Below are 13,935 nucleotides of genomic sequence, written 5' to 3'. Positions count from 1 at the left end.
AGAACGCCCGAGTAGCGGTTACTGTCCACAGCATAATGGCATCTCCTCTGCCTTTCCCTCCCAAAAGAGGGGTGTGGCGTCTAAATCCATCACTGGGGGATGGGGGCAAATTTTTTGGGGGGGGGGCGCTGTGCCGCGTGGCTTGCAGGATCTTAGTTCCTTGACCAGGGATTGAACCTGGGCCCGGGGCAGTGAAAGCGAGGAGTCCTAACCACTGGACCGCCAGGGAATTCCCCCAAAGTTTTTATAACGTTTGATTTTTATTTGTGCTTGCAATTTATCGAAGTGGAATGTGGAGTTGCTGTTGCCTGATGAAGGAGAGGACAGGAGCACCCGTATCGTCAGTCGTAAGAAATTTATTGGACAAAAGGGAAGGCAGCTCCCTCTTCCCCACCAGTGGGTGTCCACAGGCCTCATGGTGCAGAAATGATGAAAGGCAGGGGCAGTGGTCGTAGAGGATGCTTTTCTAAGTGACTTGTAAACGGACCACGTGACTGTGCTGCAGTGAAGCATGGTCACCCGGGAACCCTACTATTAGGCCTACAGGTTGAAATAGGAATAGCTTTATGGTCCCAGCGAAGGTTCTCAAATGCTGAGGTCAATCAACCCACAACTCACTGCCCCCGGCCCAGGGAGGAGAAAGGGCCGCGGTTCTGGCCTCTGCAGATGGACAGGCAGCTGAGACTGCTGCGTCAGGGGTGAACTTCTGCTGGGACAGGGGGAGGCCTGAAGCTGCGTCATCTCGTCATCAGGTGTCCTTAGTCTCACGTGGACCCCCTGCATCCCTCATGGGTAGATCTGGTGATGAAACAAAGTGGCAGTGAAACAGGCCACGGCCTAGTCAGCATCCCCCAGTCCCATCCTGGACAGGCTTTGTGGCCCAGCCTGTCTGCCCTTGTGACCTTCATACTTTCTGAACCTCTTCTAAAAGGAGACACAAGACGCATTTTGGTCTGAAGGACATGTGTCTCAAAAAAACCTTCTTTTATTCAAACAACAGTTACAAGTACTTCACTTGGCTTCCGGGTCCCCTGTGCCCACGCTCCAGCCCAGAGTTAGCGGATGCAGCACTTGGCTTTGCCACTGTAACAGGTGCCTTCGATCCTGTTGAAGAGTGGGCAGGGGGAGAAGTTGCAGGTCCCCCCTTTCTTGACACATATGTAGTGGTCGGACCTCTGGCCGAGAGCCGTAAGCAGGTTAACACCTACGAGAAGGGAAAGAAAGCACTTCAGACTCCTGGCTTGCAGCCACAGGGACTTCAGAACACTCGGTGAAAGCAGAACAGACAACCCTTTGCAAAGCACGTCGCAGGGGTCTCCCTTCCAAGAGCTTTGCACTCAGTTGATCTGTGAGTCTGTGCATGAAATAAGGCATCTAAAGAGACCCCTCCGTCCGAGGTCTATGCCCGCTGTGGCCAAACAAAAGCCAGGGATGAACAGCAGGGTTCTGAGTGGGCTTTCTCCTGCCCAGGGAGCTTTGGCGTACAGGGAATTCACGTTAGTCCCCAAATAGGTATTCGACCACTTTGTATTGTTGCCATCCTTTGTTTCAGAAATGCAGAAGCATCTTTCTAATTCCAGGAGCATTCCTGAACTTTCCTTTTACTCCTGTGCTGTTTAGTTACATCATTCCCTCCAGCTTGAATCCCTGCCCCCCCACCCCATCACCGTGTCTGCTGCAATCTATGAGCCTTTAATGTCAGGTTAAAATTACAGCTACTCTATAAAGCTTTCATCATTTCCCCAGTTGGAATTTATTTTGTCTTCCTCCCCGTCACAGAATCTCATAATTTGAAGACCTCTAGACTCGTCTTCCACTGTATCCAGCAGAAAAAGCTGCCCTCTGATACCCCTGGCAAGTGGCTATCTAGCCATTGTTTTGTGTCTCTGTGTTGCCAGGTGTTATGGCCTGAAACCCCGCCCCCAATGTCCCCGCCCCCCCAATTCATAGTTGAAGCCCTAAGCCCCCGAGGACCTCAGAATGTGACTGTATTTGGAGATGGGGCCTTTAAAGAGCTGATGGCGGTTAAATGAGGTATTTGGGTGATCGCTAATCAATAGTGTCCTTATAAGAGGAGGAAATTTGGACACACAAAGGGACACGAGTGATGTGTGAGCACAAAGAGGAAAGGCCATGTGAGGACAGAAGACGGCCCTCTGTCAGCCGAGGAGAAACCAAACCAACACCTTGATCTTGAACTTCCACCGTCCAGAGCTATGAGGAATGAGCGTCTGTTGTTTAAGCCACCCACACTAGAGCAGGCCTAGGTGACTAATGCAGCGGGCCATTGTCACCCTGGGAGACAGGCTTCTAATCTCTGCCTGCTGGACACTTGGTTTTCATACTGATGGAAATTGTCCTCTCTGTAACTTCCAGCTACTGCTGCTTTTCCTGCTTTATACAGACAAGTCTAATCACTCTTTCAGAAGGCTGTCCCATTTTCAGTCATTCTGCTGCCTTAAAAGTCTTTTTCTCATTTTTCTCAGTGTCTAGTTTCCAGACACTTCACAACCCTGTTCATTCTCCTCTGGATGCGTTCAGTTCATGGATAGACTTCCTTAAGTTTGAGGCCCGGAATAAACACAAAATACCTTAGATGTGTCCCATCTACCAAGAGCAAAAGAGGCTTCATCTCATTTTGTTCACTACAGAGCTGTGCTCTGCCATGTGCTGGCCACCAGCTACGTGTGGTGATTTATATTTTAATTAATCGAAACTACATCACCCACATTGCAAGTGCTTGATGGCCACGTGTGGCTAGTGGTTACTGCACTGGACCATGCAGTGGTAGAATATTTCCATCATCACAGAACATGTCATTGGACTGTGTTGCCATGGATATGGAAGGGCATTGAGAGACATGCTGGTCCCACCATCCCAGGGAAGCGTCTTAGGCCAAGGCCACTCAGTTGCTCACACAAAACACAGTCTCCTGATCTCCAGCCTGTATTCTTTCTATACATTGTATTGATTCCTGCCGATGCTGTTCAAGATTGTTCCAGGTTTTAAAAGCCTCACCACAATATCGACCTCCAGTAAGGTCATAGTCAACTAGACTCTCTAAATCTCCAGTTCCAGCTTTTGTTGCTCTTCCTTGGAAGATGTCAGAGCTGGAAAGATACTCAGTCCAACCCCTGCTGCGGGATTGAATCCTTCTTTCAGTATGTCCTCCAAGTGATAGTTATTAGGAAGATGGATGAAGCTAATAAATGTGAAAGCCCTTTGAAATCAGAAGGTCCACACTTTCTTTTTCTTGTTGTTGTTGGTATGTGTGTGTGTATTTATACCAACATTCAAATATATGTATATTTAATGTTATATTTACCCTTCCTTTTGTTGGGTAAACAGAGGAGACCCAAATACAACTAACTGTGGCTTTTTACAGCCCAGATGGACCTCAGAGCTCAACTACTTCAACCTCTCTGTGATTCTCTCCCTAGATGAAGAAGCTGAGGTCTGGCGATGCCCCCCAGGGCATGCAGTTGGCCACAGGCAGAGCCAGGACCAGAGGCAAATCCCATGACCCCCACCAGTTCTCACCCCACCTCTCTGCCAGGGAATTACGGTGTCCCCACACTCAGCAGGAACTCATTTCTGGCATTATCTTTGAGGATCTAGTACATTATAGGACCCAAAAGAAATAGCAACATATTTAATGTCAGGGTACTTTGGGTACATTCCTTGTTTTAGAATGAATTTGTGTGATTTTTAGCAAAGCACTCAAACTTTCTGAGCCCCAGCTTCTCAAATTTAAAATTGAGGAGACTAGATTATGTGATCTCATCCATTTCTAAGATTCTGAAGCTGGTCATCTTTCCTTTGGTGGGGAACTAACACGTTTATGGTTGCATTTAATCCTCCAAGGAATGTGTCACTTTTTCCTAACTTACAGACAGGGAAACGGAGGCCCAGGGAGATTAAATGTTCCCATAATCTATTCAGCCAATGATTATATTATCTTAATAGATGCAGAAAGATATTGGAAAAAAATCAACATTGATTCATGATAAAAAAAAAAAAAGCTCCTAGCAAATAAGAAACTGGAGGAAACTTCCCTAATCTGATAAAGAGTACCTACAGAAGCCTACAGCATACAGTACACTTAATGGTCAAGTATTGAAAACATTCCATGAGATTGGCAGTCAGACCAACATAACTGCTATTGTCATTACCATTCCACATTGTACTTGAAGTACTGGCCAGGGGGATAAGATAAAAGAAAAAAAAAAAAAGTACAAGGGTTGGAAAGGAAGAAATAAAATTGTCTCTATTTGCAGACATTATGACTATATGTAGGCAATCCAAAAGGAATGAACAAGCAAATTTAGCAAATTTGCTGAGATCAACATACAAAAAAGAAAAAAGAAAAAATGAATTTTACTTCTGTATATTAGCAACCAACAGAAAAAAGGAAATAAAATTAAAACACCATATAGAAGAACATAAAATATGCCTAGTTATAAATCTAAGAAATTATGTGCAATACCTGTATCTGTAAAGAATACAGTATTTTTTTGAATTTAAAGAGGCCCTAAATTAGTAGAAATACTATGTTTAAGCATTGGAGGATTAATTATTTTTAAAATGTTAATTTTCCCCAAATTAAACTGCAGATTTAATGCAATACCATAAAATCCCAAGAGATTCTTTCAGTGAAACTTGATGAGCTGATTCTAAAATGTATATGGAAATTCCAAGGACCAAGAATAGCCGAGATACTCATAGAAAAGAAGGCAGGAGAATTTGTTTTACTGGATTTTGAGACTAATTACAGAGCCACTGTAATTAGACAGTGTGGTGAGGATACAAGGGCAGACAAATACATAAGTAGGACAGCAGAAAGAGATACATGCATATATGGAGAGCTGAAGTAGAACAACAGTGGCTCCGCAGAACAGTGGAGAAAAATGGTCTTCTCAGTGGTTGGTTCTGGGACAACTGGATATTCATAGTGGAAAAAAAAACCCTTTACCCTTAGTTTGGACCATACATGCACACTAAAAACCACTGCCAGATGGTTATAAGCCTAAATGTAAAAGGAAAAACAGTAAGCCCCCAGAAAACAGCACTGAACACTTTCTTCGTGCCTTTGGGGTAAAAAAAGATTTCTTAAGGTACAAAAGCACTAACCCTAAAGGAAAAGATATGACACATTTAACCACATTAAAATAATGTGGAAAACCTCTGCTTAAGGAAAGTTTCCATTAAGAGAGTGAAAAATTAAGGCAAAAGGTAGGAGAAGATATTTCTAATACTTATAACCAACAAAGAGCTTCTATGCAGAATATATAAAGAACTACTACAAATCATTAAGAAAAGACAGATAATCTGATAGAAAATATGGGCAGAAGACAAATAGGTACTTCACAAAATATATCCAAGTGGCCAGTAATTATACACAAAAGTACTCAACTTTTTATTTACCAGGGAAATGCAAATTAAATCGCCAATGCTATGCCACTTCCCTCACCAGATGCCTAAAATTTCAAAATGATTGACATTATCAAGTGTTGACATAGATATGGAAGAACAGGCACTTTCATTCATTGGTTGTAGGAGTGTAAATTGATACATACGCTTTTGGAGAACAGTTTGGCATTATTCATTAAAATTCAGTAGTATAAGCATATGCTATGACCCAGCAATGCCACCACCTCTTGACACGTAGTCAGTTGAGACGTATGCACAAAACAAGCTATATTGTTCAGCATGAATGTTAACATGGTAAAACTATAAGAAATATGGCAAGTTACGACCATAAAAGTCAAGTGATGATCGCTTTTGGGGGAAGGAGGGATTTGTGACTGAAAAACCCGGAGGAGAGCCTCTTACGTGCTGGCCAAGTTCTAGTTCTGGGCTCACATTGTGGTTCCAGGAGTGCTTGTTTTATAATAATTCATCAAATTATACATTCGAGTTTTATGTACTTTTCTGGATACATGTTATACTTTACAATTAAAAATTAAAACAATACGAGTTGCTTTTGGAAAGGTCTTCCGTGTATTCCTAGCACTGTGGGCCTCCTGTGCTATGTGCTATGTACACCCTCTCCCATCACTGCCTTGGTCCGTTTCCGTCCACTCCCCAGGCATGCAAGCTCCTCGGGTAACTCACAGCCCCACTCTTCTCCTCCCCTTTCCCAGGAATGATAGTACGTCTCTAGACTTGCGCTTATTCCTATCTTGGTCCTTATTCAGCTGGTCTGAGAAATACAATCCACCATATCATGTGGCTGCCTCTGGAGTGCCATGAACCAGAGGAACATGGAGAAGAGGGAACGTGCTTATAGGTAAGAAGGAAGGGCGAGATGGGGTGAAGGGAGCAGGCCCGTTAGGAAAGCAGGCTTGTACCCGCTTCTGTGCTTGCAGCGACATGAGAGACTCTCAACCACTACACAGTTATTAGGCCACTTGTGGCTGGACTCTTAATGATCCCACCCAAGTGCATCTACAGCACCAACTGGTTTTTTTTTTTTTTTTTTTTCCGGTACGCGGGCCTCTCACTGTTGTGGCCTCTCCCGTTGCGGAGCTCAGGCTCCGGACGCGCAGGCTCAGCGGCCATGGCTCACGGGCCCAGCCGCTCCGCGGCATGTGGGATCCTCCCGGACCGGGGCACGAACCCGCGTGCCCTGCATCGGCAGGCGGACTCTCAACCACTGCGCCACCAGGGAAGCCTAAGACCAACTGTTTTTTAAGTCAACTGTAATACTAGATGTTGGCTGAAGGAAGGGCTCCTGTGATTAAGTAGCAGGAAATGAACTGGAAAATAAGTACCGGTGGGTCAGCCCCAGAAGACAATGAGAGGAAGAATGCTCGTGGCCGTGAACACAGGAGAGGCTCGACTGCTGCAGAGTCATCAGGAAATCAATCTGCCTGCGGGGCATGGGCAGCTGTCAGTGCTGCCCAGATGGGACACAGCCTGTGCAGGTCAGATGGTGGAGGCTCAAGGAGAAGGGCAGGTGGAAAAGTCTATAGAGAAGAAGATACATTGGAAACATGCGGGGATCTTTGGACTTTATATCAAAGAGCCTTTCAGAGAGACAGGAGGCGGGAAGCTCTGAGACTGGGAGTGTGGTCCTCAGGCCACGGGCAGTGGACCCTGCTCCCCGGCACTCTCTCCTGAAGTTGGATTGACAGTATACAGTTGGAGGTGCAAGTGAAGTTTTGGAACAATGTCAGAAGGGAAAATTGGGGAGCTTTGGACTAAAATATAAGTTTCTTGTACTAAAAGACCACCAGGCTAAAGCGGAGTGAAGTGCCGAAATGACAAGGGTTTTGGAGAAGAAGAGGCCTGAGCTCCACCCCTGCCGGGACCCCTACCCCCTGCCCTGGAGGACTGCACTGCATACACAGCAGAAAAGCACAGGCATGGAGAAAGTCAGGAGCCAGAACAGGGTTGACGGGACCCATGGATCTGAGATGTGCGAGGAGCAGACACAGACACAGGTCTGCAGGAGCTGAAGAGTGCAATCCAGATTTGCCAGCGCTGGCCGTGGAGTCCCACACCTGTGGTGACGCATAACGGGACTTGTCCGTGGGAAGCGACGTGAGACTGGTCGTCTTGGAATGTGGGCCTGGGCAAGTCAGCTGGGCTCTTTCCCAAGTCAGGACAGGGTGGCTGGTGGGCAGTGTGCCAGGGGAAGGGCTGCCCGCGAGGGAGTGGGTTCCCTCCCACTGGGGACATTAAACTGGAGGCTGCTTGTCCACTTAGGGGAGGTGGTGGTGGGTCAGGCGGTCAGTGGAGGCCAGAGAGGGTCAGGCTTCACCTCTGTGGATCTTTTCAAGCTATCTGCAGAAGACATCAAATATATACAAGCCGCTCCTGCAAAACGTAACAGCACTCCAAACCAAATGGAAACTCGGGCCCTCTTCCACAGACGGCTCACCCATGACGTCCCTGTTCCTAGAAACGCTTGCTGGCCACTGATAAGCAGCAGAGCCTCCTATTAAGGTCACGAAAGCTTTAAGTCACTTCCATCTAGATTATCCTTAGGATAAATCGATTTGCTGGTGACATATCCAGAGGTCTTTGGGAAGTGTGGGAAAAGAATATAGGAGTTCGAGTCAGAGCTGAATTCGAGTCCTTGGTATTCGCCGGCTGAGTATTTGAAAAGTCAGCCTCTCTGAGATTCTCTGCAAAACCATCTCTAACGTGGGGATAAGAGGCGTCCCTGGGCTTTCCTGGTGGTGCCGTGGTTGAGAGTCCGCCTGCCGATGCAGGGGACACGGGTTTGTGCCCCGGTCCGGGAAGATCCCACGTGCCGCGGAGCGGCTGGGCCCGTGAGCCATGGCCGCTGAGCCTGCGCGTCCGGAGCCTGTGCTCCGCAACGGGAGAGGCCACAACAGTGAGAGGCCCGCGTACCACCAAAAAAAAAAAAAAAAAAAGAGTCATCCCTGCATGCCGGATGCAGATGCTGGGGACACTTAGTGAGATGTTTTCAGAGTTGCTCGTGGCACTATGCAGTGCCATAGCCCGTGCCATGTGACCGGCGTTTCTGAGGAAGACTCTGTTTCCCCCGCATTGCTAGTCGGGTGCCTCTGTCAGGTCTGCTTCGTAAGAATCAGGGGCTTGTGTCTGAGGCCCCGGGGAGCGTGTTTTTCCGGACGGGATCCGAGGCCATAGCAGGCACATTCCTGGTGCTGTTGCCAGAGTTCTGAGAGATGGAAGGAATTCGGGCTAGCAGGTCAGGGTGAGGCTTAGAGAGAGACACTCAGGTATGATCAAGGCCAGGTGGAGATCCAGGGTCACAGGACGTTGGGCTGGGACTTGTTTTGCCTCATCCGTCACTTTAAAGGTGAGGAAACAGAGGCGCAGACTCCCGGGAATGCACGTGGTATCCATGTCCGGAGGGAAAGGAAAGACGGGGACTGAGGATGGGGCCGTGACTCTATCAGCGGCATTAAGTTTGGTTAACTTGCTGATCACCCGGCAAAAGCACAGCTGTGGGCCCTGTTTACAGGAAGAACGTCCTCGCCGTCCCCTTGTATCTACTTTCCTCTCCTCTGATCAACCTCCACGTGGCAGCAAACCAGTCTCTTATTTATTTATTTGTTTGTTTGTTTGTTTATTTTTGGCTGCGTTGGGTCTTCGTTGCTGCGCACGGGCTTTCTCTAGTTGCGGCGAGCGGGGGCTACTCTTCATTGCGGTGCGCGGGCTTCTCATTGCGGTGGCTTCGCTTGTTGCGGAGCACGGGCTCTAGGTGCACGGGCTCAGTAGCTGTGGCATGCAGGCTCACTAGTTGTGGCGCACGGGCTCTAGAGCGCAGGCTCAGTAGCTGTGGCTCGTGGGCTCTGGAGCGCAGGCTCAGTAGCTGTGGCTCGTGGGCTCTGGAGCGCAGGCTCAGTAGCTGTGGCACGTGGGCTCTAGAGCGCAGGCTCAGTAGCTGTGGCTCGTGGGCTCTGGAGCGCAGGCTCAGTAGCTGTGGCTCGTGGGCTCTAGAGCACAGGCTCAGTAGCTGTGGCTCGTGGGCTCTGGAACGCAGACTCAGTAGTTGTGGCGCACAGGCTCTAGAGCGCAGGCTCAGTAGTTGTGGCGCACGGGCTTAGTTGCTCCTTGGCATGTGGATCTTCCCGGACCAGAGCTCAAACCCGTGTCCCCTGCGTTGGCAGGTGCATTCTTCACCACTGCGCCCCCAAGGAAGCCCAGCACACCGGTCTCTTAACGAAGCCGTTTCTGGTTCCGTCGCTGCGGGTTTACAACCCCCTGGGGCTCACTCGCACCCAGATGCGTTTCCTGCGCCCTCAGGCCTCACTGGATCTGCCCCCGCATCACCGTCCTGGCTCCTCTCTGCTCCCTGGCACGCTCTGTGCCTTGAGCGGCCTGCAGTGTTGGAGCTGAGGGCCTGTGAGTCCCTGCTCTCCTACCAGTCCTGTGACTTCATTATTGTTATTTACCCAGGAAATGGGGATAATGATGCTTCCTCCCCCACGGGGGCACTGGGAGGACTAAACTAAAAGCGAGAGCTATGGTTTTTTATTTCTCTTCATCTCTAGGCTTTCACACCAGCTATCCTTTCCGTCTGGTTTGTCCTTGACTTCTCTCCTTTCCCTGGTTTAGTTAATTCAGGGCTGCAAATCCAGCTGCCCACTGCAGCCAGGTGGGTAACACAAATCTGTGAAGTGGGCTGAGGTGAGGCCTTAGGGACCGGTGGGGTGTGCAGCAACATGAGGAGGGAGTCCTATCTGGAGGCACAGCCGCTGTTTAGTTGCAGCTCACTGTTGCCGTGTAGGAATGTTGCCACATCTTTTGTGTTCTTAAGAGAAGATAACACATACACACTGCTGTATTTAAACTGGATAACCAACAAGGACCTACTCTGTAGTACAGGGAACTCTGCTCAATATTATGTAACAACCTAAATGGGAAAAGAATATGAACAAGAATAGATACATGTAGATGTATAACTGAATCACCTTGCTGTACACCTGAAACTAACACAACATTGTTAATCAACTATATTCCAATATAAAATAAAAAGTTTTAAAACTTTTTTAAATTTTAAAAAAGAGAAGATAAAAATCTGATTTTCTTTTTTTTTTTTTTATGGTGGCATATCCTGACTTTTAAATGTTGGGAGGAAATTAAAAGAAATATTTTTTGAAAATATCATGAACACCAAAATGACTTCCAATTTTCCATCCCTTAGCTTCCTCAAGACCAGCTCAGCTCTCACTGTCATGTGTTCCCCTAGCATCCTGCACTTAACAGCATTTCACAACACGGTTGCCCTTAGTTAAGTAATTATGTAATCGGTTTTCTTGTCCCGCTCTGTTTCTGGAATGTGTAGAGATGAGACCCAGGGCTGTGTTTCCTGGCGCATCCCCTGTTCCTGGGCAACACCTGCCCACAGCAGCTCTTAACCAAACACTCCTTGAATCAGTGAGGGAACAATGTCAACCTGTCTTGATTTCTCAACACCTCGGCTGGGGTCGAGGGACCTGGGGGACCTGGGTCGCCTTGTCATTGTGACATCATTCTGCATTCACAGAAAGACCATTTGAATAAGATACAAGTGGGCAACCCGTTTTTCGTTTTTTTTTTCTGACAGAGATAAAAACTGCTAAAGAGAACGTCAAGTCTTAGGATCTCCTTCAGTGACCACAGAACACTGGTTCCCCCGGGTCACGTGGGCCTCGATTTCCCTACCTGTGAAATGACCAGGTCTAAGGGCTCTTCCAGAAAAGGAGTGAACTGACCCAGGCGGGGGCTCAGGGTTGCTGAGCAGCCCTCGCTCCCTCCCTGCAGTAACCCAGCAACTGTGCATCCATCGGGGCGGCCCACGGGCAGGGTGGGTACGGCGGGGGCAGCTGCAGCCGCTGTGACAACCCCTGCACAGCAGTGAGGACGCAATGACCAGAACCATAACCGGTGCCTGAGGGTAAAGCTGAGAGGAGGTGAGAGCTGCCTGCGCTGTGGCCCGGGGGACACAGGCTGGGGGCACCTGTGTGTTCCAACGTGGAAGACACTTGGGGCTCTTCCTCCCCACCCAGATAACAACACCCAGACAGCACGACATCCCCCAGAAAACACTTGTGTTGAGTTTGCCCTGGCCTGTGGCCCTCTTTTAAGATGCAAACGTCTTGGGACAGTAGAGGCACCACAGAGGTGGTGCTTGCCCTGCAAGGACCTCGGCCGCTTGCGGCCTCCCAGCTCCAGCTGGGAGGTGGAGGGTGGGTCCTGCTCTTGCCCTTCTAGAAGATGAGCTGGGGTCAGCAACTGGTCCTGAGGGTCCCGGTCCCCATCCTGGAATCCATTCGCTGACAATTCTGTCCAGACAGGGCCTGCCTGTCATCAGAGGACAGCATCTTAGCTGACCCCACATGCACTAAGTACTGCACGATGTTAGCTGATATTTCATGAGTGATTAATAAGTTTAGCTGCTCCTGCATATACCCTTGGAAACACTTTCATTTTCTATACTCTGCATGCGATGCTCATCATCATATTTACATGTCATAGACTGAAAAGAACTCTTCACGTTAACAGAGTGACTTTCAAACATTTTGAGTGTGACCTGAGCTGCAGTAAGAGATTTTGCACGGCTACTCAGTACGAACACACGTGCAAATGAGATGAGTGTGATAAAACAGCAGAGGCGCTGACTGCGTGGCATGCACTGGTATTTTCTATTCCTTTGAGAAAACAAGGTTGCAACTCACTAAATTAATTTCTCCACCTCTCTTATGCATTCCAACTGGAAACCTTAAAACTCTGCATTGGAATACCTCTGAACCCAGTTGTCCGAGGGGAACACTGAGGCAACCCTGGAGCAAATTAGGCACGTCTGCACACTAAAGTGATGGCCTGGAGAAAAGCAAAAGTGGGTCTTTCAGAGAATTCCAGAGCTCTAACACTTTTAGAGCCACGTGCCACAGCGTGCTCAATTTGCAGATGTGGAAACTAAAACCCAGAATGTGTGTCTTGCTCAAGATCACTTAGTGAGTGAGCGACGGGGCTGGGATAAAATGTATCCCCGATTCTGCCAGAAGAGTCTCACCTTCTCTTACGTCAGGGGCACTGCTGCCTTGACCCAGGGGAGCTGGGCCTGACACAGAGCTCCCCTGCTCTGCACTAGGGAATGGCCCACCCTGGAGGATGTGGACGTATTTCTCAAGGAAGGTGGATCTCTGACTGCCTGCACGCAGGTGAGTCAAGGATTCCAGCCTAGCTGGTCTTGTGGGCGAGGCGGGAGGCATCTGCTTGCAGCAGGGCACCTGGGAGAACCCACCCCGGGACCTGGAGAGAGATGGGGTGGCAGCCTGCACCTCTCGGCTGGCTCGGACCCTGACCTCTCAGGATGAGGAGCCATTCTGCAGATGGAATAGGTGACCCCCTTCCCCATAGGATATTTTCAGGATGCCCGAGACAAAGACAGGGCTGGGAGGGGCTGGGAGCTGCCTGACGCTGGCCTCACATCCCTGCCAAGTGCAGAGGGAAGGGAGCCCTAAGGGACAGACAGAGAGACGGGAGTCTGGCCCTCCTGCAGCTCAGCTGCCCTCAGGCACCTGGGAGAATCAGCCTGAGGATGATCCAGGCAGGCGCGCTTGCCCCTAGCTGCCGGGATGGCCCAGACCCTGCCCCCAGCAGGCCGCTCAGCCTCGAGGATGCCTTCCTGCTGCTCTGTCCTGGGGACACACAGGCCGCTGTCCTTAGACTCAGCCCCAAGTCTCAGCCCCGGGGCGGGCGCTGCTGCAGGTCCCCAGCTCACCTGTGGCCATCTGCGAAAAGAGGAGGCTGAGAGTCAGCAGCAGTAGGTAGAGGACCCTCATGGTGGTGGCAGGTGGCCTGGGTCCCCGGGGAAGGCAGAGGCTCCTTGGAGGCTGAGCTGTCAGAGGCTTCCAGCGGCTGCAGTGTCACTGTATTTATAGCGCTAGAGGATTGCACAATCGCACAGACCGATCTGAAGGGTGGTGTCGCAATCCCCAGAGTGAAATTCTAAGAAATAACCCTTCACGGCAAGCCCTGAGTCAGCCGGGAGTCACGTGGACATACTTTTCTCTGTCTGGCTGCAGCTGGACCCAGCTCTAGGCCTGCAGGCGTGGAGGCAGTCCTCCGGTTCTGTTTTGAGTCTCAGCTGGGCAGTTCAGCTGGCGTTCCCAGAACAGGAGCTCCTGCTAGAACCCCTCTCGCTGGGATGGCTCAGGGAGCCCCGAGAGGTGGCCCTGGGGAGGCACTGAGCCTGGTGGCTGCCCGGCTGCCATCCGATGTCAGGCCCTTTAGCTGATGAGACCCCAGACTTCACCCTCTTCCCTTATAAAAGCTGAGCCCGTTCTTTTAACCTTTAGGGATGGAATTTTCATCAGGCCCAAGGTTGACTAATACTAGCCTTTTGAGCTTCTGGATTTTTTTAAATTAAGATATCTCTGAAATCCTTTTTAATCTATGGGCCTCTTTTATCACTGAAATTTATTTTTTTTATCAAGACAATTGTTTTAG

At 49.3% G+C, this 13,935-nt stretch overlaps 1 protein-coding gene across 1 annotated transcript; it reads right to left on the bottom strand.

Annotated features, from left to right (window-relative positions):
- Window positions 1-340: 340 nt before the first annotated feature.
- On the bottom strand, window positions 341-13,419 carry DEFB1 (defensin beta 1). The gene is made up of 2 exons (XM_082608717.1): window positions 13,208-13,419; window positions 341-1,204 (listed from the first exon to the last, which is right to left on the bottom strand). The coding sequence occupies exons 1-2, from the start codon at window positions 13,266-13,268 to the stop codon at window positions 1,056-1,058; spliced, it is 210 nt and encodes a 69-aa protein (XP_082464843.1). The 5' UTR covers window positions 13,269-13,419; the 3' UTR covers window positions 341-1,055.
- Between the last annotated feature and the right edge of the window lie 516 nt (window positions 13,420-13,935).

The sequence above is a fragment of the Mesoplodon mirus genome (assembly GCF_964341445.2).
Source record: "Mesoplodon mirus genome assembly, chromosome: 20".
NCBI classification, from domain to species: domain Eukaryota; kingdom Metazoa; phylum Chordata; class Mammalia; order Artiodactyla; family Ziphiidae; genus Mesoplodon; species Mesoplodon mirus.
This window is presented reverse-complemented; position numbering and strand designations above follow the sequence as displayed.